This window comes from Hypanus sabinus, chromosome X2 (assembly GCF_030144855.1).
Source record: "Hypanus sabinus isolate sHypSab1 chromosome X2, sHypSab1.hap1, whole genome shotgun sequence".
NCBI classification, from domain to species: Eukaryota; Metazoa; Chordata; class Chondrichthyes; order Myliobatiformes; family Dasyatidae; genus Hypanus; species Hypanus sabinus.
The window spans coordinates 36025371-36052796 of record NC_082739.1 but is presented as its reverse complement, the minus strand read 5'-3'; the positions used below and the strand labels follow the sequence as shown (position 1 = coordinate 36052796).

At 39.9% G+C, this 27426-nt stretch overlaps 1 protein-coding gene across 1 annotated transcript in view; it reads left to right on the top strand.

Annotated features, from left to right (window-relative positions):
• Positions 1 to 27426, top strand: part of ei24 (EI24 autophagy associated transmembrane protein) — a 52549-nt gene that overhangs the window by 12359 nt on the left and 12764 nt on the right. The window contains exons 3-8 of the mRNA XM_059957247.1: positions 1821 to 1969; positions 6849 to 6909; positions 13871 to 13937; positions 16858 to 16982; positions 22169 to 22288; positions 24826 to 24937. Of these exons, the coding sequence (XP_059813230.1) occupies positions 1821 to 1969; positions 6849 to 6909; positions 13871 to 13937; positions 16858 to 16982; positions 22169 to 22288; positions 24826 to 24937 (634 nt within the window). The remainder of the gene's footprint in view (positions 1 to 1820; positions 1970 to 6848; positions 6910 to 13870; positions 13938 to 16857; positions 16983 to 22168; positions 22289 to 24825; positions 24938 to 27426) is intronic.

Here is a 27426-nt window from a genome sequence, read left to right as displayed (position 1 = left end):
AAGTGGGATTCTAATCGATGGGTAAAGGGATGGCATCGATACAGTGGGCCAAAGAGCCTGATTCTTTGCTGTCCAACTCCATGACGATAGCATGTGCTCAAGTCTCAAATGTGTGCTGAATCTGACTAAATGAACAGCTATTCTGCCCATTTTGACCCCGAGAAAGACTGTTAGAATTTTTTCACTAAGCTGTCACAAATGTTCCTAATCTTGTCTTCACCCAGCTGAGTTTCGCATCCTAATATTTTTATTGAATTTTACATATATTTCACATATACAAATAAACAATAATAATTAAACGAAATAGTAAAACATGTCCTCATGTTTTCACAATCATCAAAAGAAAAGAAATATAACATTTCACATACTTCACATATTTAACAAAGAAATAAAATAAAAACACATCAGAAAAAAAAAAGTGGAAGCACTTAACAACAGACAGCTATTTCAAAATGACTGAGTACCTTGACATCCAAGAAACTCCAATAAAGGTTTCCACACATTTTCAAATTCTCCTGCCCTTCCTCTGGTTATGTATGTCAGTCTCTCCAATACAATACAAGATGCCATTTCCTTCACCCATACATGTATGGAAGGTACATCCATTTTTCTCCCAGGTAAAGCTATCATCCTCCTGGCCTGCAGGAGTCCACAGTCAATTAAAATTGACTGTTTTGAACTAACAATAAAGTTCTTTGCATATATACCTAGTACACACATTTTTGCTTTGTGAGGCACCTTTACTCCAACAATCTCAGATATAGTCTGAACAACTGTTTTCCAGTAATTTTAAAATTTTGGACAGTCCCATACACAGTGAAACAGAGTACCCTTTTCTTCTAAACATTTAACACAAGTGTCCAGGATGTCAGGGGACCAGTGGTTCAGTTTGACTGGGGTAATATAAGTTCTCATTAACCATTTGTATTGTAATATCTTCATTCTCGTGTTAATTGATTGTTTTGGGGCTTTTAAGCATGCCATTTCCCACTCAGTTTCTTGTATGTCTTTTTGAATATCCAGTCTCCATGCCTCTGGCCTGTCAATGGTTGCATCCTAATTTTAATTCCTTTTCTTGTTGTTATTTTTGGTTTCCACGTCCAATCTACTGATGCAGGTCAAACCTGAAGCAATTCTGGTTCTCATGTAACTCCTTCATTGGAGTTTATTTGATAGGGATGTGAATACTGCTGGCTGCATCTGAGTAGCTTGTCAGATGATTTTAAGGCTAAATTTCTTTCATTAAAGGGCATATTTGACCCAAGTAAGCTTTTGTGACAATTTGGTACTTTCATTAGTACATTTACTAATATCAACTATTTTAGATTTCAGATTAATTGAATTTAAAAACTGTAAGTTCTTATGTGCAGAGACCATGTCTCTGAATACTCTGGTAATGTCTGTCTCTGGTAATGTTACGACACTGCCACTCCTAGTAGGAATTTTAAGGTGATCAAAATATTTGAAGGAAGTGAAGATCAGATCATTTCACATGAAACTACTGGGGAACCTTCAGTACCAAAGTAATTCTTAAAAATTATTATGTACATAATTGTATATATCAGTTTATGCTTATTTTCCTAGATTTTTCATATTTATCAGTTTCCATTCAGATAATCACAGTTCCTCAATTTATGTCAGTTGCAAATTGCTGAGTTAGTTATTGGCATCGTCAACTCAGCCACAGTGCCACAGTGTCATATTGATGCATCACAAGATACATTTAACATCATTGTCTTTAATATGAAAGGCTTCCTCATTCAGGAGAGAAGTAACAAAAAGGTTAAGAACTCTCCTATCCCACCTGCTTTTTCCTTCAGGGGATAGGGGATTCTGTCTTTGGAATACGAACAATTTCAAAGCTTGATGAACGGATTCACCAGAAGCGAGAAGAACAAAGAAAGAAGAAAGAACAACGTAGTGCATTGGCACACCGCAGAGCTCAAATAGAAGAGAAGAGGGAAGAGAAGTGAGTAACCACTGGCTAACTGTTACCAAGGCCATTAAAATATAAAATGTGGAGAGATATGCAAGTTTGAGGGATTGAATGTACTAAAGTACCAGAGTTCTGTGTTGATGTATCCATCAAACAAGTGCAATAAGAGTAGAAATGTGAACTTTATCTTTCTTTAAATGGGTAGAAATTGCACATTTCTCTGCAGTTTCACTGCACACACAAACGATTTTTTTTAAACAGATAAGAGCAAGCTTGAAATGTAGAAATCTAATTGTAAGTTGCTGAATTAATAATTTAAAGTGAATGTGCTAATTTGTCTGTGGTCTTGTGAAAGATGTGGCATGGATATAGAGCTTAAAAGCCCTCATGCAGAATAAAATATACACCTTAAGTAAAACATTTCTTGACAATGAATGCATTTCATGAAATGCTGATGATGAAAAGGAGAAAATGAATAGATATCAATAACAATGAGTAATACGGTCTCAGTGGAGCATTAGTACTGGCAGGAACTGACTTGATTCATTCATTTGGAATTGTTAAAAGGACAACACTTTTTTTTTCATGAGCTATTAATTGTTTTTAAACTTTTTCCTCAAAGGTACAAAATATACTTAAAAAGTGGGGAATTGTTAAATGATGTGTTGGTTAAAAAGTAACACTGGGGAAAATGCAGATAAAAGAACTGACAAATTCCATGAGAATAGCAATATGACTAAACATCTGAATAAGAAGGATATATCATTATCAAAATATCCGAGGAAATTGTCATGAAACAAAACAAAAATTTTGAACAGTTAATTAGCGACGATGCCTTTAACTGGTGTGTCAGTTGAAATGTAAATGACCTGACTTCACAATCACTGGGATTAGTAAATTGTGTGTCCCTAGAGGTGAGTTTCACTTCTTTTTCCCAGAGTCAGTTTAGACCTAATCAACTGTTGTTGAGGGTTAATGTTAGTCATCAGAGTGATTGAACATTCCATCTCATTAAAGGAGAGACAAAAGCTCCACAAGATATGCACTCAATGGCCATTTCATGAGCTACAGGAGAAGAACTTAATGGGGTCTTCTGCTGCTATAGCCCATTCAGTTCAAGTTTTGTCATGTGTGTTCAGAGGTGTTCTTCTGTACATCACTGTTGTAATGTGTGGTTATTTGAGTTACTGTCACCTTCCTGTCAGCTTGAACCAGTCTAGCCATTCTCTTCTGACCTCTCTCATTAACAAGGCATTTTTGATCACAGAACTGCCACTCACAGGATGTTTTGTTGTTTTATTGCATCATCCTCTGTAAACTCTAGACAAAGTTGTGTGTGAAAATCCCTGGAGATTTGCAGTTTCTGAGATACTCAAACCACCCCGTCTGGCACCATCGTTTATTCCACGATCAAAGTCACTTAGATCACATTTCTCCCCCATTCTGATGTTTGGTCTGAACAACGACACAACCTCTTGACCATGTCTGCATACTTTTATGCATTGTTACTGCCATATGATTGGCTGATTAGATAATTGCATTAATGAGCAGGTGTACATGCTGTACCTAATAAAGTGGCCGCTGAGTGTAAATCAATACGTTTCCCTTTATCTGATATTCCCTTCATTCGGTGTGATTATCTAGCTTTACTTAAAGGTTTGCCTCCACTGACTGTAGCCAGCTCAATACAGAAACAATGCAGTTGACTTATTCAGCCATTCAATGAAATGGTTTCACCGGGTTCAGTTTGCCTTGGAGGCTTGTTAACATTAACACAGATATTTATTTTGTTTTCCAGTGGTGCTCTGGGTGGGGATTTGGGCACATGTAGCCAGTTGTTCCAAGCACCCCATCCTTTACAGTAGTCTTGTAGCCAATGAAAATACTTCACCTGCTATTCAGTAATCATTTGGGGATACAGAAACAAGCTAGCAATCACATCCCACGTCTTATTTGTGAGTAACTTCAACAGAATGTGTGGTGTTATGTTAAAGTGGTGTATTATGAGGAGGAACAAAATGGCAACAGTTTTGGTCATTGTGACACAGCAGGAGAGAAAGTTTGAAAGACTTAGCCATCCAATGTAAAAGGAACTTGGAACAGCCCAACCTGGAACACAGGGAAGAGTGAGAGTACAATTGACTACTTCTATCTCTTAAAATTAGTCCAAATACATCAATATCAGAGGAATGTAATTTCTTCCATTTATTACAATGTGTCGTTTAATGCACAAGTTCAATTCAATAGGTTTCAATAGGTACATTTAATGCAGAGAGATGTATACAATATACATCCTGAAATTCCTTTTCTTCGCAAACATCTACGAAAACAAAGGAATGCCCCAAATAATGAATCTATATACTACTACAAGTCTCATGCTCTGTCTGTCTGTTTGTCACCTCCAATTAGCGCAAACGGTGCATTACAGCGGCACTCTTTTTGGCTAAATCGACTTAAAATGCGCTAACTTACAGAATGCAGGCAAAGCTCAGGGTTATATATTCGTATAAAATTGCTCATTCACCAAAATCAGGTGAAATGCCTTTCACCTGAGAGCTGATCCGCCATCATGGAAATCGGGACGCAACACCACAACACATGCGCACGGCCAGCCTCAGCAGTTACACCAACTGGAGCAAAAGGGCAGGGCAGCTCTATTTCGAGCGGTCACATATCACCATCAGCATGTGCGGGATTGGGACAGATCTAACTGCCACCCATCAATAAGAGATCATTAAATCTTATTGTAATGACGTACTTCTTTTTCAAAATTTTTATTAGTTACTGCATAAAGAAATACTGAGTACAAGATATAAGTCAAAAAAAGTACCAAATACATTGTATTAAAAATACAGTTGCAATCACAAAACCCTGTGTTCATAAAAATGAAATTAAATTGTAATATTGGAATCTAATTTTGTTATACAGAAAAAAAATCTAAACCCACTACCAAAGTCAGAGCTGTTAGGAAAAGCAAGAAAAAAGGGAAAACAAAAACCCTTATCATATAATAAAATATATTATTAGCCACCATCTGTACTTTTACAACAAATCAAAGGTTTTGAAAATAACTCAAAAATGGTCCCCACAATGTATAAAAGTCTTGAGTAGATTCAAAAACTGAACATCGGATCTTCTCTAAATTTAAGCATGACATAACATCTCGTAACCTGTAATGACGTACTTCGAGACACCCATGAGACCCTTTGCTGCAGTCAAAGGACAGCAGTGACTATATCACATCCATTTAGGAGAGCACCAACCACATCATCAAGAGTAATCAGCTTCCTTTGGTATTACTGCTTCGTATCTTCCATCCTGCATTAGGGCAAAAAAAACATAGCCTAATTACGCCGCGTGGAAAGAGAAGGGGGACATCATGGTCGAGAGGTGACACCAAACGTCATCGGGAAGCTGCAAGGAGAGGGAGAGAACAAGAATCGGCTGAGGACAGGGCCACACGACTCCAGCATCAAAGAGTCAGGACAAAGAAGATGAGAGAAGAAGAGACAGAGGAGGAGAGGCATGCACGTCTCCCCAATGACGACAACAACAGGCACAGGAGGAGGAGAGAGGAAGAGATGAAGGAGCTGAGAAATGCACATCTCCAAGATCAGAGACAAAGAACAAGCAGCAGAAGAGATGGTGCATGAAAGGACTGCTCGTCTCCAGAATGACAACGAGAGTCACAAGGGTGGCAGATCAACCAGAAATGTTGCCATCAGAAGTGACCTTCGTTAAACGAGGAGGAGCTATATTTGCCTTGCTATGCATCTCTCTTCTTTAATAAACTGGTTTTTCTTCTTCAGTTTCCAAAGCAAAGCAATACCAATAGCATTCAAGAAAATTTAATGTTCATTCTGGTCACATTAGACTGCTCGACCTTTCTCTCAAAGAGTGCCCCAATGGGTCACCCCGTTGTCTAGTGACAGTTTAAATGTTAGAACCCCAAAGCTCCCCCAGCTTCCCCTTCCCACATATAAGCAGCAGCAAAGCAATGACACCCCCCCCACCAGCAAAAAGCATCAACGCCCCCCACTGAGCACTCAAGCGTGCAGCAAAGCATCAACAAAGGCAGACTTGCAGTACCCCAAAGACTAATCATACACCTGGTAATTCGACATACCACAGTCTATCTGTCTGTCTGTCTTGCTCTAACTCTCTCTCTTTCTCTCTCTCTTACTCTAACTCTCTCTCTCTCTCTCACTCTAACGTTCTCTCTCTCGCTCCACAAAATCCTGGAACCCTGGAGGCGCGCTAGTCTTCTAGGCCTGCTGATGATTCTTAAGTGACTTAAATACTACATTAAAATAATACCTAATTGGAACATGGGGTGATTGAATTAAAATGATAAAATGGGAGCTGAGGGCACTGTGGCAGTAGAAGTGTGACACCTGCATATAAGCTAGCATTCTAGGATCCCGTGCTACCAATCTATTTCAGAATAGCAGTGGTTAGCAACTTGCCTTTTCCATTAGGTTAGAAATGCAGATAAGCTTCAAGGCTGAGTCATACGGGGGAAAGGCAACTACAGCGAAGAAGTTGGAGTGGGCGCTGGGAATTTGATGAGCAGCCCTGGGTTGGTAACAAAGTGCCACAAACTCCAGGGATATGGAGAGGCTACATGGAGTACTGATTGAAGTAAAGATTTGGAATACTTTGCTAAAAACAGATTTGGTTACGGTGTTGGCAAAGAAGATTGAAATTAAATATAAAATCAAGATGGGGAACAAATAAATGCAATGAGATTGAGTAGCCGCATTCAGAGAACTAACAGAGATATAGTTTGAGTAGCCTCTATTGAAATGTTTATGTTCTGAATGGTATGCCAGGGCCATGTAGATATGTAGGCCTGTCTGCAGGATGAAGGACTCTCAACACTAATGAAGAACACCCTGCTTCTGTGTTCCAGTGAGCCCCGAATAGCAAACAGGATTGTGCAGTGCTGTGCTTGGAATGGAGGGATATTCTGGGTAAGTAACTTAATTTAACTTACTGTCAGGTCCTCCTAAAAATGGGGAGTTTGACAGTACTAAAACCACTTATCCTTCAGCAGTTTCAGATATGTTTTGTTTTGGGTGGCTTAGGAGCCTCCTTTCATATAAATTATCCAAAGTTCAACATGTTTGTGCACCTACATTTTCCACTTAAACAATTCAATTGGTAACCATCCGTAGCAACCCTCTGCAGGTGATTTGTAAAGGGTGATTATTCTACTCATTAGAGTAATAGTAAACTTAATTATAGCATATGATTACAGCTTTCAGTGTTGTAGTTTGTGATAGTAGCTTTGGATTTATTCCTGGATGTTACCATGGTAAATAAGGATAGTTTTATTACCTATCCTAATTGCCTGCAATGAAGTAATTCTGAGCCACATTTTCAAAATGATGATGTCAGGGTGGGAAAGAGATGAAAGAATAAAATCGATGAATAGAGGGGGAAAGTGGCTTTATTCTTTTGTTGAAGTGGCTTGAAGAAATTCAGTGGCAGTGTCGGCCTCTTTCCAAGGATATTGCGTCTGAAGTAATGTGTAGTTCAAATTAGAAAAGGTTAAACCACAGACCATAAGACAGAGCAGAATTAGGCCTTTTGGCCCATCGAATCTGCTTCCCTATTCCATCATAGATTATGAATTATCCACTTCAACCCCTTTCTCCTGCCTTCTGCCTGTAACCCTTGACGCACTTACTGATCAAGAACCTATCAACCTCTGCTTTAAACGGTTTGTCCTCCACAGTCATTTGTGGCAATGAATTCCATAGTTTCACCACGCTCTAGTGAAAGAAATTCTTCCTCTGTTCAAAAGGGACATCCCTCTATTTTGAGGCTGTGCCCTTTGGTCCTAGACTCCCCCACCAAAGACAGCATCCTCTTCACATCCACTCTATCTAGGCTTTTCAATGTTCAGTTGGTTTCAGTGAGATTCCCCCTTCACTCTCCTAAACTCCAGATTTGTAGATAAAGGACATCAGACTTTCTGTTGCTTTTGTGAATGGAATGATGTATTATTTTGTGACGAGAGATTTATAGAATTCTATATTATCTTGTGGCTAAAGTTTCAAAAGTACATTTAATGTCAGAGAAATGTATACAATATACAGTCAGCCCTCCTTATCCGCGAGTTCTGCATGCGCGAATTCAACCAACCGCAAATCAAGAAAGCCCAAAAGTGCTCTTCCAGCATTTGTTGTTCTGGCATGTACAGACTTTTTTTCTTGTCATTATTCCCTATACAATGCAGTATAACAACTATTTTACATAGCATTTACAATGTATTAGGTATTATAAGTAATCTAGAGATTATTTAAAGTATATGGGAGGATGTGCGTGGTTTATCATGGATCGGGACGGAAAAAAATCGGAAGTTCTCTTAGTAAGTCAGAACGGGTACATCCGGTATTATTTAGTGTCAGTTAGTCAAACGTTTGTCTTGGTATATAGTATATATTTTACCTTTCTATGCATATAAAACGCTTAAGAACATATGTTTCAGCGCCAGGAGGATCAAAACCCCAAAACCCAATAAATAAACCACTGCGTTGCTTAGTAATAATTGTAGCTTTCATTGGGGCAGGGCCTTTCTCACTGTATCCTTTAAAATTGTTCCGATTGTTGACCGACGTAGCCTAACGCTTTTCCAATGACTGATGGCGTTTCACCTCTTTCCAGTCGCTTTATTATTTCCACTTTATTTTCAATCGTGATCGTGGTTATTTTCGTGAACAGAAACACTGTGGATTCAGAGCTTCACTGCTGGGTCCTAATGTCCAGCGGACTGAGACAGGTTAAATAAGGTCTGCGGTTCCGCTGGGTCCTAAGGTCCACCGCATTGAGACACGCATAAGCAGCAGCAAAGCAATGATCTCCCCTCCCCCACCGGCAAAAAAAGCATCGTGCCCCCCACCACCACCGAGCACTCAAGCATGCAGCAAAGCATCAGTAAAGACACAGACTTGCTGTACCCCAAAAACTACTCGTTCACCTGGTAATTCGACATACTCCAGGCTCTCTCTCTCCCCCTAATAAGGGAAAAAGAGGTGTCCCTGTTTCACAGTGAGAGGGGAGACCTAACAATATGTCTCTAAGCTGCTGTTCTTTATTAAAGCTATTGTTACTTTGTTTTCAATTTTCTGTGATTGGTGTTGTGGAGGGGGAAGTCTGCAAATTTGGGCTGTTGCCAAAAGCAGAACATGGATATCTTTCAACCAATGCATCAAGTTAAATTTCTGCAGTCCAGCCACAACCAGTTGGGAATGGCGCTAGAGAGTTAAATAGTTCCGCAAACATCCCCACCCACTGCAGAGCCCACCTTGAAACAAGACTCACATTACAACTGAAAATGCTGGAAACACTTGGGCACCATCAGTGGAAAGAGGAAAAAATTTAACGATTCATTTCAGAGACCCGTAGTCATTCTCAACCACGGTTACTAACTGGAAGATGCATGTCCAATTCCTCCTGAGATCGTCACTTAAAGAAGCCAGTCTTAATCCAGTTCAATTTTCTTCACATTTTATTTAGAGATACAGCACAGTAACAGGCCCTTCCGGGCCAACAAGCCTATGCTGCCCAGTTACACTCATGTGACCAATTAACCTGCTAACCCATATGTCTTTGGAATGTGGGAAGAAACCAGAGCACCGGAAGAAACCCATGCATTCACGGGAAAACATACAAATTATTTATAGACAATGGTGGAATTGAACCTGGGTCGCTGGCTCTGTAATAGCTTTATACAAACCGCTACGCTACCATGCTGCCCCTTAATATCAAGAACCCCAGAGCACTGGAAACAACAGAGGCTTTGGAGCCAAATAACATCCAATTGAAGATCTTTGCTCCAGATGTAGCTGTCCTTGCAGTTAGGCTTTTTCCAGTACAGTGATAGTGTCATTGAGTGGCGACTGCTTGCATGGAGCTCCAATGGGAATCACCAAATATTTCCATGTAAGACTTTTGAGAGCCATGTATCTGTTCTCTATCTGCTTGATATTCTGTGTGCGTGTTTATTACGTTTATGATAACTAGTCACGTGAGTGGGGGTGTGGTAAAAACGAAGGGAATAAGTTGCATATTCTTGCTTATTTCGTGGCAATTTTTAGCTTGGGACTGGCGACAGTCGTATCTTTTCTGACCGCTGAATAAGCTAAATATCATTTAGGTATTCACTTGGGTAGGGTACGCTTAAGTTTCATTGCTTCAAGATTGTATGCTAATTGCTAGTAAAGGATTCAACTTCTGAAACAATCATTTGGAGCAACCATTGGAACTAGGGGCATGTCATGCAAGTATACCAAATCTGTCTGGGGTTGCAAGCAGTGGCAGTTGTTTGGTTTTGCAGCTACAGCTGAAATCCAGTCACAGCCATGGGTTTTTCAATAAGCAGCATCATTTTAAGATGTTTTAAAAAATATATCAATATGCAAAATTGCCAAACCTTGGACACAGGCTCTGGTCACGAATGTAGTTCCCCTTTGAGGAAGCAGGGATGCTACAAAATCGTTTGAAACACAGAACGGGCAGAGAACAGGACTGCTTTAAGTCGGTAGACTGGACAATATTCAGAAATTCATCTCCGAATCTAAATGAGTACGTCACAGTTGCCATCATCTTCATCAAGACAGTGATGAAGTGTGTGCCTTCAACAGCATACCAAGCATACCCAAACCAAAAACAGTGGATGGGCCAGGAGATTCGTAGTTTGCTGAGGGCTAGATCTGTGGCATTCAAAACTGGTGATCCAGAAATATACAAGAATTCCAGGTACAACTAGAGTGAAAAAACATTTGCAATTGAGGTTAGAATTGGATGCATGTCAACTCTGGCAGGGTTTGCAGGCCATTACTTCCTACAAAGTGAAATCTATCATCATGAATAGCTGTGATGCTTCATTGCCAGATGAGCTCAACGCCTTTTATGCCCGCTTTGAAAGGGAGAACAAAATTACACCTCTGCAAATCCCTGCAGCATCTGGAGACCTTGTGATCTCTGTCTCAGAGGCTGACGTCAGAACATCTTTCAAGAGGGTGGCCCTGATGGTGTACCTGGTAGGTGCTCTGATAACCTGTGCCAACCAACTGGTGGGAGTGTTCAAGGACATCTTCAATTTCTCGCTGCTGCCAGAGGCTTACACCTGCTTCTAAAGGGCAACAATCATACCAGTGCTCAAGAAGAACAGGGTGAGCTGCTTCAATGACTGTTGCCCAGTGGCACACACATCTACTGTGATGAAGTGCTTTGAGAGTTTGTTCATGGTCAGAATCAACTCCTGCCTAAGCAAGCATCTGGACACGCTGCAAATTGCCTACCGCCACAATAGGTCTACGGCGGATGCTGGACAATAGTAATAACCTATATCAGACTGCTGTTCATTGATTACATCTTAGCGTTTAACACAATCATACCCCTCAGTTCTAATCAAAAAGCTCCAGAACCTGAGCCTGTGTAGCTCCCTCTGCAACTGGGTACTTGACTTCCTCACTAGGAGTCCACAGTCTGTGCATATTGGACATCTCGCTGACAAACAGCACTGCTGTACCTCAAGGATAGGTGCTTAGCCCACTGTTCTACTGTCTCTACACTCACTTCTGTGTGACTGGGCACAGCTCAAGTACCATCTATAAATTTGCTGATGACAAAACTATTGTTGAAAGAATTTCAGATGATGACAAGGTATAGAGGAATGAGATAGATCAGCTGATTGGTGTTGCAGCAATAGCCTTGCATTCAATGTCAGTAAGACAAGGGAATTGATCATAGACTTCAGGAAGGGCAAGTTGTGGGAACACACACCAGTTCTCATCGAGGGATCAGAATTGGAAAGAGTGAGCAATTTCAAGATCCTGGATGTCAACTTCTTTGAGGATCTATCCTGGGCCCAACATATTGATGCAATTAAAAAGAAGGCATGAGAGTGGCTATATTTCATCAGTAGCTTGAAGAGGCTTGTTATATCACCAAAGACACTTGCAAATTTCTACAGATGTACTGTGGAGAGGATTCTAACTGGTTGCATCAGTGTCTGATATGGAGGGTCACTGCACAGGATCGGAAAAAGCTACAGAAAAATGTAAACTCAGCCAGTTCCAACATAGGCACTAGCCACCCCAGCATTAAGGACATCTTCAAAAGGCCATGCTTCAAAAAGGTGGCATCCATCATTAAGGAGCCCCATCATTCAGGACATACCCTCTTCTCATTGCTACCATCAAGGAGGAGGTATAGGAGCCTGAAGATGTGCGCTCAGTGTTTCAAGAACAGTTCTTCCTCTCCACCATCAGATTTCCAATGGACAATGAACCCATGAATACAACCTCACTATTTTTCCCCTCTCTTTTTGCACTACTTATTTAATTTATTTTTATACATACACTTACTGTAACTTATAGTTTTTATTATGTATTGCAATGTACTCCTGCTGCAAAACAACACATTTCACGACATATGCCAGTGATATTAAACCTGATTCTGACTTTACAGTGGGAATATTGCCCAGGTATATCCTATTCACAAAATCTGAACACATTTAATTTAGGTGTCCAATCAATCTACTCTCAACTTTCAGCAAAGTGATGGAAATGGTCATTGACAGTATTGTATCCATGCAATATTAACACAACAATAGCATGCTCACCAGTGCCTACTTTGATGGGCTGAGTTCTGGAGATGAGTTGAGAGTATTTCCCTTGACAATAAGACCACAAATGACTAAATGTTGCAGCAAGTAGCTCTGGCAGAGTGGTTGTACTTTGTACGATGAGAAATTGTTGTTGGAAGTCAGCCAGAGGACATCACCATAGTTCCTCAGAGCGGTGTCCTGTGCTGGACCATCTTGAAAGAATGGAATTAGCAACAAAAAAACCAGTTGTAACTTTTATTAAGGTGGATATTTACGGTAAGTATCTTAAATTCCGGTTAAGATAGTGCTACTGAATGTGTGTGACAGCTCACTGGTCGTTTTCTTTTTAAAAGGCAAGGAATTCAACTAAAAACATCTCTTTGGAAGTAAATTGTGTTAAATTATTGCCACAAACAGTGAGGGGATGAGAGGTAGTTCGGGGGATGAGCTAAGATAGTGTATTGTAGAATTGATGCAGATAGAGTGAGCCATTCATAGAGGAGAAGTTGGGGCAGAGTACCAATGCCCATACAACTGGTCTGGGTGTGAGGTTGGATCGCTCTGGTGCCAAGCTGATTTGAAGTGCTTGTGAGTGGCTTTGGGAGGGGTAGCGAAATCTGGGCTCGGAGCGAGTTGCTGGGCGGTGTGGTCTAGGCCCCGATTCCTTCGCAGTAACCAGGTTCTAGTGCGAGGTATGATCTGCTATTTAGACAATTTGAACACCAGCCCAGATTGGAGGTGAGAGCTGATTTCGCTCACTCTCCATGATGTTACTCCTGTCTCTAGGGTGCTGAAGCCTTTTGTTGTTCTGTTCTTTGGTCAATTTAAACATAGACCCAGATAAACTGAAAAGACAGGACATCGGGATCCGAAGTGAGGGCCGATTATGCTCGCTCACTCTCACGGTGGTCAATTCTCTCTCCATGGTGCTGAAACTATGAAGTCTGCCCCAGCTGCTGTGCTCCATGCCCACTAATATGATAAACTAATAAACGAGGCTTTGGGCCTACTCTGGGCTGCTCCGGGTTTCGAACCTGGGGATTCAATTTGGTTCAGAATGTTATTGTTTGCAATATCGATGCTTTTTTTTTCCCCCTTGTGCATCAGGTATTGGTCTTTTATTTTTATTTTTTTCTTTTATTGACTTTCGGGTTTCTTGCTTTGTGGCTACCTGTAAGCAAATATATTTGAAGTTTGTATAATTTATAAATGCTTTGATAATAAATGTACTTTAGATCTTGAATCTTTGAATATTTTACACAACACTGTGCTGTTGTTTCCAGTAACATCTATTTCATTTTCTTTCTTTACAGATGAGTATCTTTGTCTTTTACCGGGTCTTTATCCCTCTGCTTCAGGCCATCACTGCACATATTATGGGTAAGTAAATAATACAAAAGTGAAATTCTTGAGTTATAGCATCCCATGAAAACAAAAATTCTTTCAAATACCCCTAGTTGGTTGTTCAGTTAATGTATGAAATGGTGTGAACCAGATGATACACCAAAAAGATCCCATGTTACATAGAAACAAGGAAAACCCACAGCGTAATATAGGCCCTTCAGCCCACAAAGCTGTTAATCTCCCGGCTTTGAATTATGTTTGACAAACCTTATTGAATTTTTTGAAGAAGTTACGAGGAATGTTGACGAGGGTAAGGCAGTGGATGTAGTCTATATGGACTTCAGCAAGGCCTTTGACAAAGTTCCACTTGGAAGGTTAGTTAAGAAGGTTCAGTCGTTAGGTATTAATGCTGGAATAATAAAATGGATTCAACAGTGGCTAGATGGGAGATACCAGAGAGTAGTGGTGGATAATTGTTTATCGGGATGGAGGCCGGTGACTAGCGGGGTGCCTCAGGGATCTGTTTTGGGCCCAATGTTGTTTGTAATATACATAAATGATCTGGATGATGGGGTGGTAAATTGGATTAGTAAGTATGCCGATGATACTAAGGTAGGAGGTGTTGTGGATAATGAGGTGGGCTTTCAAAGCTTGCAGGGAGATTTATGCCGGTTAGAAGAATGGGCTGAACGTTGGCAGATGGAGTTTAATGCTGAGAAGTGTGAGGTTCTACATTTTAGCAGGAATAATCCAAATAGAATATACAGGGTAAATGGTAGGGCATTGAGGAATGCAGTGGAACAGAGAGATCTAGGAATAACAGTGCATAGTTCCCTGAAGGTGGAGTCTCATGTAGATAGGGTGGTGAAGAAGGCTTTTGGAATGCTGGCCTTTATAAATCAGAGCATTGAGTACAGAAGTTGGGATGTAATGTTAAAATTGTACAAGGCATTGGTAAGGCCAAATTTGGAATATTGTGTACAGTTCTGGTCACCGAATTATAGGAAAGATATCAATAAATTAGGGAGAGTGCAGAGACAATTTACTAGGATGTTACCTGGGTTTCAGCACTTAAGTAACAGAGAAAGGTTGAACAAGTTAGGTCTCTATTCATTGGAGCGTAGAAGATTGAGGGGGGATTTGATCGAGGTATTTAAAATTTTGAGAGGGATAGATAGAGTTGACGTGAATAGGCTGTTTCCATTGAGAGTAGGGGAGATTCAAACGAGAGGACATGATTTAAGAGTTAGGGGGCAAAAGTTTAAGGGAAACACAAGGGGGTATTTCTTTACTCAGAGAGTGATAGCTGTGTGGAATGAGCTTCCTGTAGAAGTAGTAGAGGCCAGTTCAGTTGTGTCATTTAAGGTAAAATTGGATAAGTATATGGACAGGAAAGGAGTGGAGGGTTATGGGCTGAGTGCGGGTAGGTGGGACTAGGTGAGATTAAGAGTTCGGCACGGACTAGGAGGGCTGAGATAGCCTGTTTCCGTGCTGTGATTGTTATATGGTTATATATGTGAACTATTTTGTTGGGAAGGGTAGTATAAGCTGTGATTTAGATGCAACTGAAATACTAATTGCCCACAATCTAACAGAATGTAACAATTGCCCAAGGAATTGAGTTCTGTTCTTATCAAGGTTCAGCCAGGAGGTAGTGGATAGAATGTAACCTCACTAAGGTGCGTAAAGGTAAATTGGGGTTCCTTTTTCCAACCTTTATTACTGTGAATGTTGGAAGGTGAAGGTTTATATTAGATTATTGTTATATACACCCAGTTGTAAAGAAATGTCTTGCTTGCTTGAAGCTCACAGGGCAAACAGCATACATTGATACAAATAAATAGTGACAAGCACAAAACAATGGAATGGGTGCAAAGTTCAACAGAATAGTGCAAAGAAAAGAGTGCAATCTGACTGGGCTCCAGTTGGCTTAATTACATGAACAATTGCCTTGTGTGTGAGTGAGCCAAAGCTCACATTATTAGGAGGAAAAAGAACCAAAGGTCTAAAGTAATATTTGGAATCTGAAATCTGATTCTATTTCAAAGCTATTGCATAAACTCTTTGTTTACTTAAGACTCAATTTTAAATTTCAAGGTGCAGTGTCATGTTGATAACATAATTTGATCTGTTTGATTAGTCCGTTTTGCACCTAAGTGGGCAGGAGAGAATATCAGTTAACTCTGTGCCGACCATTAAGGTTTTGCAAAACTACTTAGTCTTGTACATACCCCTGTTCTGCACATTTGCAATAATATTACCATTTTCTAGGGCAGAGAACATACTGGAAATTAATTTGTATGTTTGGATGACAGTTTACAATTATGTCAAAGAATTAGATGAGGTGGATCACAGATTTAATCTAGACACATTTTGGCTATCCTTTCCAGTATTTTCACAAGCTGGTCTACGCAACACACAAGTGTTAACTCGTGCTCTGTACTTTGTTGAAATTGTGCTTGTTCAAATATATTTAAAATTCCAGCAACATTGCTACATGATGTTTTGTGGACTATTGTTCCAACATGTTGACCTGACCAGTTGAAAGCAAAAAATGTGACTGGGTGACCAGGAACAAGGTAGGAGGGAGGTGTATTTTTGCAGTCCATAAAGGCAAATGGAAACTATATTAACTTAATTTCTTAGTACTTTAGAGAATCAAAAGTGATTATGATTTCTGTGTGCATTGGAAGAAATGTTTTTAATGTCTTGTATGTTGTTCTTTCCCACTTCATTTACTCAGTTTCAATTTGCACTGCTTCCATTTCACAGTTCTGTTGTTTCTATACTTCCATGGGATCTGCTTTTGTTTCACCTCCTGTCCTTCAAACATCCACAAACCAAATGTTTTGCCTCAGGCTGTTTTCGTGGTTAATGTGAAATCACAGTTTTTATCAGATTGGAAGGTGCTCTTCTTTAACCATTTATGTAACTGATGTTTCTTTTGCTTGAGCAGGAGATCCCTCATTACATGGAGATGTATGGTCCTGGGTGGAATTTATCCTGAACTCCACCTTTAGTGCTTTTTGGATACTGCCTCTGTTTGTTCTCAGTAAAATAGTGAATGCCATCTGGTTTCAGGTAAGGACCTAGTACTGAAGCAGATTTTCACTGAAGATTGTTTAGTTATCATCTTGAGGACTGATACTCCATGGTGTGTTGGGCATTTCCTGAAAAGGGTTTTTCCCCATCTGGGCATATCAAGAATTTGATGAAATGTTCATTACTTCGATAGATAAGTGTAATCTCTAATAGAGTCTGGGAAGATGGACATCATCCTAGATAATACAGCTAGCATTTGAATCGGCAAAATGACTGTAACAACTTGCTGGCTTCTTTGATAGCACTTCCCAATTCCAAAATCTGTTAGATTCAAATAGTTTCAAGATTGTTTAATGTAATTTCCTGTATACGAGTGTCAGGAGAATGAAATAATTGTTACTTCAGATCCAATGCAGCACTAAAAAACACAAAAGATGAAGAACACAATAATAATAGAAAAAATACACAATAAATATAAGTACATAAAATAGTTTATGTACATTTATTTTATGTCCATAAAGTGACGTTTGGCTGTACATAAGGTGACTGATGGGAAATAATAAAGAAGTGGTGGAGATGTTCATCAGTTGTATTGCTTGGGGAAAGTAACTGTTTTTGAGTCTGGTGATCCTGGTGTGGATGCTACATAGCCCCTTCCTCATGGGAGTGAGACAAGTCGTCCATGAGCAGGGATCTTTCATGATGTTCCTGGCCCTTTTCCAGCACCTTCTGTATAATGTCTGATAGTGGGTTGGCTGGTGCCAGTGATGTGTTGGGCAGTTTTGACGGCCTGTTGTAGAGCCTCCCTGTCGGCCGCAATGCAGTTTGTTTGGATGCTCTCTACTGCTCATCTATAGAATGACGTGAGCATAGACGTGCAAAGTTCAGCTCTCTTCAGCCTCCTCAGAAAGTAGAGGCATTGGTGGCATTGCTTGTGGAGGATGTGCTCTGGGACCATGAGAGGTTGTACGAGATGTGCACTCCCAGGAGTTTGAGACTGCTTGCAGTTTCCACTGCTGTGCCACCAGTGCAAGGCAGAATGTGAGTGGTGTGAGTTCTTCTCTGTAGGTTGTCTCATCATTGTTGGTGATAAGCCCCACCTACTGTCATGTCAGTGAACATGACAATGTGATTGCTTGGGTATTTGGCCATCCAGTCGTATGTAAGCAGTGAGCTCAGCACACAGCTCTGGGGGACACCCATGCTGAGAATATATAAAAAATATCGATTTCTTCCCCACGTAATCATCAGCTTCCCTAAGATTTTACCACTTGCCCAGACAAAAGGGTAACAACCTATGAAGTGCAGGATTTTTAGGATGTGGTGGGGAGGTGGAGACAGTAGCAGGAGGAAACACATAATCACAGGGAGAATTTGCAAACTCTGCAGACAGCACCAGAACTCAGGATTGAACCCAAGTATCTATCGATAGCAGTGAGGCAGTAGCCGTATAACTGCACCATCCCTGAAAGGAGTGGAACTCGCAGTTGTTGATTTAAATCACAAGCCAAACTCACTTGGAAATTTATTCTGTCATTCATTATTACTCAGTCAAACTTCCCTGCACATGGAATTAATTTCAACATGGACTGCTCTGATTAAGGATGGCAACTCACTTCTACCTTCTTGAGTGGCTAACTGTAGATTGTAAATGTCAGCCCTAATCAAAGAAAAGTTCTGAACTTGAAAATACAAATTTCAGACATTTAATTGATTAAAAAGAAGAATTCATGAATTGTGGAATTACTCAGCAGGTCATTTACACTCTGTTGGGAGAGGATATTTCAGTTCAATACCCTTTCATCAGACATAAAAATGGTGAAAATGAAAAATTGCTATGTTTCATGTACCGAAAGCAACTGTAAGAATACACTTTAAGCAACATTCCTAACGTCTCTGAACAAAACAAAATGTCAGTAGATTTAATTCTCCAAAACTCCTTGATTAAATTTACTTTGGGCTGGAAAATTTTATGGACATTTATGATGGGTATGGAATATATCTTTGATCCCACATTGATTTATTTGCCCAATTTAGAAAGTAATTTGTCCCAGCAAGAATGCATTGTGCTAACCCAAGCTAGAATTGGCAGACCCAAGTCCTGGTGTTCATTGGCTGAAATGAAGCTTTGGCTTTAATTTATTATAATTCCACAGTTAATTAGAGCTAAGTGTTGCCAAGCATCCTATTGCTTGGGTAGTTGAGCCATCTTTACTTTTCTTAGCATAAGCTTGCAGGATCATTTCAATTCAGCATATGAGATGTAGTAGGTAATAATGCCCATTTATCCTGCTCCGGAAGTCATTCATTTCAGATAGTCCTCCATAATTCTACCTTCATTTGCTAGGTTCTCAATCTCTTGATTCTAGTAGCATTCAAAATCTTGTCTACCTGTGTTTAATATACCTAATAGCAAAATTCACAATCCCAGTGGTCCAGAATACCAAATTCACAGCTTTAAATAAGTAAATATAAGCCTTGTTTCAGCTTAGTGCCAGAATGTAAGAAAGTTAGCACTGACTGGTCTAGATGTAATAATAAATACTTGATCTTGAGTGGGAAATTATTGTTACAGCAGCAACATTTTAAAAACACATTTAGCAATGATAATATAATATTAACTAATAAAGTATTGAATAATAATTAATTTACCAATGTGCAATAATAAGGTACAAAATGATAAATCAGCAACTATTGTACTATGACGTGTATACAGGACTCGTCACAATCCTCTTCCTCCTAAGATCAATCACCATCTCCCTGGTTTTTGCCACATTCAGGAGCAGGTGATTTCTCTCGCACCACTCCACAACCTTGTCCATTGTACTCCGACTCCTGCCCATCTCTGATACATCTAACTGCTGCAGAGTCATCACAGAACTTCTGTAAGTGACAAGACTCTGATTTGTACTGAAAGTCTGAGGTGTACAGTGTGAACAGAAATGGAGACAGGACAGTCCTTGTGGCGCTCCAGTGCCAGTCACCTCTACATTGGACAGAGAGCTACATAGCCGTACAAACTGGGGTCTATCTGTCAGTAATCCAGGAGATAGTGGATTTGTCTATGCCCATCCTTTGCAGCCTCTCACTCAGAAAAAGTGGCTGGATTGTATTGAAGGCACTAAAGAAATCAAAAAATATGATTCTCACAATGCCACTAGCATCATCCAGATGAGAGTAAGCTCTCTGCAACCGGTAGATGATGGGATCATCCATTCCCGCATGAGGTCAGTAGCAAACTGTAGAGGGTCCAATGAAGATCTCACCTGCAGTCCAAGGTAAGTCAGGACCAGCCTCTCCAGCACCTTCATCACATTAAGTTCAGATGGAGACACCTTCTTGGGTACAGGAACCAAGCATGGAAGTCTTCCAGAGCACTGGTATCTTTTCCTGACTCAGATTGTAAAGGTGCTGCAAATACCAGCAGCTGGCTTGCACAGGCCTTCAGTACCCTGGGGCTGATACCATCTAGGCCACCAGCCTTGTCTTGATGTAGTCTCTCCAGCTGTTTCTTAACCTGACCTGCAGTCACAGTCAGGTGAGGGAGGGTGAGCATCCCCCTGGAAGCAGGATACTCCCAGGCTGAGGGGGTTTGGAACACAAGCACTCACCAGAGAGGAGGGAGTGAAAAATGCATCTATATTGCATCACTCTAAATTCAGCAGTAAATTCATCTAGTCTACTTATCTTCACCACATCAGACAATTTATTCATCTCTCAAAGCTATAAAATGTTTGTATCTTCTTAGGCCAGTTATATAACTTCTTGTTATATAAAAAAGCAGTAGCCAATATTCCCTGCTTTTCGCCTTACAGCATTGCGGTAAGATTTTTATACTCCAATCTATTTGCAATGAAGGCCTATATTTTATTTGCTCCTCTGTTTGCATACAGCACCAGCATAATTATCTTTTGAAACCTCAATTTATTGGCCAAAAAAGGATAGCTTCTCTGGTTGTCAGTCCCCACTGACTGGATACCAATGCACCAAAGACATGCAACAATTAGGTTTTCCAAAAAGGAAAACCACCTTAAAGTCCAGTTTTCTTCCAATAAAATAGTTCTTGTGTGTGGATAATGATAGCAAAAATGCAGCAGGACAAACCATTTGTGAAAAAGACAAATATAACAGTGAAACAGTCAGAAATAGTATCTATATTTTGTTAGGATTAATTTAAATATCTAAAATACAATTCTGAACAGATTACAAACATTGCCTCACCTTTTTTTGTTCTTTTTTCACTACTTATTTATTTCTTATATTTCTTCTTGTAGCCTTCAGTAATTTTTAGGTACTGCACTGTACTGCTTTCACAAAACAACAAATTTCATGACATGATAAACCTGACTCTGATTTTGATTCAGTCACCCCAGAGAGATGGTGATTTCCTTGAACTTTTGCCAAACTAGTGGATGTTGCTTAGTGGTGGGAAGAAAGGTTGATTTACTGCTACATGCTGTTCAGTTAAATAGAATCCTGATAATGAAATTCTATTTGATTAAATGATTTTTAAGAACTATTTCTTAAGAATTAAAGAATAACATAAGTTAAAATTTATATTACTTATTCATTATTATCTAATCCTAACTAAGCCATTTAAGCTCAGTTCTCCAGAGCTTTTAATCTGGGGTTATATTGCATGAAAGTTATATTACTGGCTTTTAGGGCCTACTATTTCTGACAGTATAAAGCAACAATGTGATATACCTGTATGTCCAGCTGCTAGGTTGGCATGGGATTATTTAAAAAATGAAATGGAAAAATTGGTAACCTAGAATTAAAGCTGGAAAAATTGGTAACCTAACATTAAAGATGGAGAACCTCTGGAAATGCAGAAGAGCTTAAACAGTTTGTAAGTGAGTTGATAGTGCACATTCAGACATCAGAATCTTGGGAGGAGGCTGCTAAGCTACAGAAATGATTGAGAACAAGTAATCTTGGTTGTGGGAAGATGGAAAATATGTATAGTTAAGTTTATTCCTTACCATTCATTGCTCAGTCACAACACTAATGCAGAAAAACTTGATTCTTTATAATAAAAACAGAAAATGCTTGAAACATTATTTAGGTCTGTGACCTGAAATGTTAAATGCTTCTCGTTCCACAGATGCTGCTTGACCTGCTGAGTGTTTGTATTTTTCTTTAAAGTTTCTGGTATCTGCAGTTTAAGTTAAATTATCTGTAACATTGCTTCACATGTTATAACTTTGTCCTCTATTTTACAGGACATTGCTGATCTAGCATTTAAAGTGTCTGGAAGGAAAGCACAACCCTTCCCCAGTATCAGTAAGATTATTGCAGACATGCTCTTCAATCTGCTTCTGCAGGCCTTGTTCCTCATTCAGGTATGATTGGATCAGAGGTACAATGCTGGATTAATAAACAGATCAGACTCCAAGCCGAGCATGAGTGTAGTTTTCTTTGTCGGCATAGAATTGTTTTATTTTTGACTATGCCCTGTTTAATCTCCTGAACCATGTGCTGATGTATTGATGAAACTCAAACTGTCTGCTGATGAGAAATATTTCTCACAATCATCTTTTTGATCCATTCTGTCAGTATGTCTCAATTTCTTTACACAGGTGTATACTGGCATTTTTCTGTACAACACAATTATACTTTATTATGAAACTGATAAATGTAGTCTTATTGGTAAGTTACAACCATCGGGGAAAGAAATACTTTGTCTTCGGGACACACAACAGAACTCTCCAACCAATAAATTATTTATAGAGTCATAATTGCTGTGTAACATAGGAAGTTCAGCAGTCAGTATAAGGAGAACAAGCTTCCACATTCAACAACTTAGTTCTCTAGTTGAGGGGTTTACAGTGGCATGCAAACGTTTGGGCACCCTGGTCAAAATTTCCGTTTCTATGAATGGCTCAGCAAGTAAAAGATGACCTGATTTCCAAAAGACATAAAGTTAAAGATGACACATTTCTTTAATATTTTATGCAAGATTACTTTTTATTTCCAACTTTTACAGTTTCAAAATAACAAAAAAGGAAAAGGGCCAAAGCAAAAGTTTCAACACCCTGCATGGTCAGTACACCCCCTTCGGCAAGTATCACAGCTTGTAAACTTTCTGTAGCCAGCTAAGAGTCTTTCAATTCTTGTTTGTGGGATTTTCGCCCATTCTTCCTTGCAAAAGGCTTCTAGTTTTGTGAGACTCTTGGGCCGTCTTTCATGCATTGCTCTTTTGAGGTCTTTCCACAAATTTTCAATGATGTTTAGGTCAGGGAACTGTGAGGGTCATGACAAAACCTTCAGCTTGCGCCTCTTGAGGAAGTCCATTGTGGATTTTGAGGTGTGTTTAGGATCATTATCCTGTTGTAGAAGCCATCCTCTTTTCATATTCAGCTTTTTTACAGACGGTGTGATGTTTGCTTCCAGAATTTGCAGGTATTTAATTGAATTCATTCTTCCCTCTACCAATGAAATGTTCCCCATGCCACTAGCTGCAACACAAGTCCAAAGCATGATCGATCCACTCCCGTGCTTAACAGTTGGAGAGGCATTCTTTTCATGAAATTCTGCACCTTTTTTTCCTCCAAACATACCTTTGCTGATTGCAGCCAAAAAGTCCTATTTTAACTTCATCAGTCCAAAGGACTTGTTTCCAAAATGCATCAGGATTGTTTAGATGTTCCTTTGCAAACTTCTGACGTTGAATTTTGTGGTGAGGACACAGGAAAGGTTTTCTTCTGATGACTCTTCCATGAAGGTCATATTTCTGCAGGTGTTGCTGCACAGTAGAACAGTGCACCACCACTCCAGAGACTGCTAAATCTTCCTGAACGTTTTTTGCAGTGAATCGGGGGTTCTGATTTGCCTTTCTAGTAATCCTACGAGCAATTCTCTCGGAAAGTTTTCTTGGTCTTCCAGACTCAACTTGACCTCCACCATTCCTGTTAACTGCCATTTTTTAATTACATTACGAACTGAGGAAATGGCTACCTGAAAACACTTTGCTATCTTCTTATAGCCTTCTCCTGCTTTGTGGGCATCATTTATTTTAATTTTCAGAGTGCCAGGCAGCTGCTTAGAGGAGCCCATGGCTGCTGATTGTTGGGACAAGGTTTGAGGAGTCAGAGTATTTATAAAGCTTTGAAATTTGCATCACCTGGCCTTTCCTAACGATGACTGTGAACAAGCCATAGCCCTAACAAACTAATTAAGGTCTGAGACCTTGGTCAAAGTTATCTGAGAGCTCAAATCTCTTGGGGTGCCCAAACTTTTGCATGGTGTTCCTTTCCTTTTTTTCCACTCTAAAATTGTACAAAACAAAAATAATACACTAATCTTGCTTAAAATATTGAAAAGAATGTTTCATCTTTAACTTTATGACTTTTGGAGATCAGTTCATCTTCTACTCACTTAACTATTCAGAGTAACAGAAATTTTGACCAGGGGTGCCCAAACTTTTGCATGCCACTGTATATTGGCTAAGACAAAGAAGCAAATAACCCTACCACGTTTGAGATAGCACTGTGCAAATTTTAATGCCCATCTGTGGAGGGAGAATGATCGACATTTTATGAATTAAATATTAGGAAGAATGATTGATGGAATTTGATGCTACCTGCTGTTCAGTTAAAAAATCCTGATGGTGAAATTCTAGAAAATGAGAGCACTTGCAGCAGTCAAGCACTTGTTTTGCAGTGGATTGGATGTTGCTGAAGTTGGTGGAGCAGGTCTCATACCCACAAGTCAGATAAGAGTGGAACCATCGTCTAGTAAACAGTTGAGTGTTTGAATTATACTGATGTAAAAATAAACTGGAATTTTTAGTAATTCAGTACCTTCTGCTCGAAAGCTGGAGGGTAAGATGGGTTATGGAGTGGTACTTTTATTATTAACCTCTGTTTCTTTACTCTAGGGACTGATTGTGAGTCATTTTCCTATTGAAATTATTGGACAGCTGGGCAGTCTGTTTCATATGTCAATGCTGTATTCCTTGTACTGCTTTGAGTATAAATGGTTCAACAATGGTAAGTAAAGTTTGTGCCACTGAAGTCTGATAGTATGTTGGGTGTAATGTAATGGCATGAAAAGGAAAAGGCAAACTTGATCAGTGAGCCCAAGTGTGAAGTTTCTACATACTGTACCTTGTTACCACTGCCAAAACCCCAATCAACTACATAACCTGCCTGTAGGAAAAGGGAAAACAGGAATATATTTATTTACTTAGTGAAAGCATACTGGGAAAAATTCTTATCTGACAATGCTGGCCATTAAGTAAATCCGAAAGAGCACCTAAACTGAAGAGGGACACCACCTGTCCTGTTGTATTGATCACATTAGTAATTCCTTGTAAATGATCACTGACCACTCACTTTTTCCTCATATCTAATTTGTGCTCATGCTGCTTGGCACTTCCTCTGCAAGATCCCATTACAATAGTAAAATCAGTTCACTGGATGAATGATAATTTAAGACAAGCCTGGTAACACCAACAGCTGGCCTCTGTAGCATTTTTTAACAGAACTAACACAGCAGACCGATAGGGAAGGCTGAGGGAAAACGCATGATGCAATTGCTTAGTAACCAAGTCACTCACAACTGAATAATGGTCATTGTGGTGAAAAGCCACTTGCAGGCTACAACCCAGCAAAACTACTGAGTAGATAAATTTTATGTCCCCATTGGAAGAGCAGCGGTTTAAAACTAGACTATCTGAGGGTTAGTTTTTCTAAGCCCATTATCAGTAACAAGCTCTTATTCATAGAGGTACCATATTGTATATATGCTTAAATAGATTCATCTCCCTTCAGGTCACCTGCTATGCCACAAATGTCCCAACTGATGCATGCTACCTGAGTATGACTAATAGTAATTAATATAAATCTCTTGGATACACCATGTCATGAAGGTCTAAGATTAGATCCTACAGCCGATAAATATTGGTAGCTGTGTCCTTTTGTCCAAAATAAATTTGAGGCATGTTCTCAACCTTAAAGGAAACCTAGGCAATTGGTTTAACCTTCACAGTACTGGTTGGGAACCGATGTGGATGCATTATTTTTCCTTGGTCCGTGACTAACATGAGGAGGTACAGGTTTCCCCCACCATTTGAAGGTAGAGTGTTCCTATGAAATGGTTCGTAAGCCGGAATGTCGTAAAGTGAAGAAGCAATTACCATTTATTTATATGGGAAAAATTTGTGAGCATTTGCAGACCCAAAAATTCACCTACCAAATCATGCCAAATAACACATAAAACCTAAAATAACAGATCATATAGTAAAAGCAGGAATGATCTGATAAATACACAGCCTATATAAAGTAGGAATACTTTTCTGTAATTATCGCAGCACTGTCCACCGCAGCGAAAATCCCACGCAAGCGCTCTCGGCAGAAAGACTCGGAGCAAGCGCTCTGGGCAGCACTTGTGGCAAAAACACTCGGCGCAAGCGCTCTCGGCAGAAACACTTGGCTCAAGCGCTCTCGACAGCACTCGCGGCAAAAACACTCGGCGCAAGCGCTCTCGGCAGAAGCACTCTTTCCAGTAACCTTTAAGCTATGAAGCTGCCAAATCATACCAAATAACACACAAAAATACACAGCCTATATAAAGTAGAAATAATGTATGTACAGTGTAGTTTCACTTACCGGAATTGGGAAGACAGCGAGCACACTGATGATGGTGTGTTTGGCTGAGTCGTCGGAGGTTGGGTGGTAGGAGGTAGAAGAGACTGGGGTGTCATCTCATCGTCATCTGTTTCAATCAGGGCAGGCAGGTCACCTTCTATGTCTGCCTACCTCGATGTTGAAGATCGAGTTTTGTCGTCTGCTGTGGCTGATGTGGAAAGCTTGAAAAACGACAGTATGCTTGACTGCTTAGCCTCGCGCATTTTTCTATCATGCAGTTCTTTGTACGCACTCAAACCATCCTGCAAATATGCCCTAAACCTACGTACCCTTTCAAAATTAAAGTCATACTTTTCTGCAATCATTGCAGCGTTGTCAATCACAGCGAAAATCTCACACAATTGCTTCACGTTCCGTTCCTGGACGACTTCACTTTCGGGCCGTTCGCTACTGCGTTCTGTTTCGATTGTTATCCTTCCCTCTTCATCAACTCTTCATCTCTCAGTTCTTGGTCATGGGATGCCAAAACCTCTTCAACATTATCTACGTCAACTTCCACAAACCCTTAGCCAAACTCACTATATCCTTACTTCGTTCACCATGGTCAAAACGCTTTATTACGTCTAGTTTTACACTAAGTGTAACACCCTTACGAGCTCTTTTAGGCTTTTCCAATACCTTAGAACTCATCTTGCTTACGGATGCACAAAATGCATTAAGCACAGATGCTCACAGACACGTGTTTAAGCAGTGCTGGCTAGAATGCAGTTCTGGGGGAGGAGCTTGGCTGCCTTTTTTCGTAACAGTGAAAACACCTTCTGTTAGCAAAAACAGGTAACTAATGTAGGTCTTTCATAACAGCGAGGTGTCGTAAAGTGAATATTCAAAAA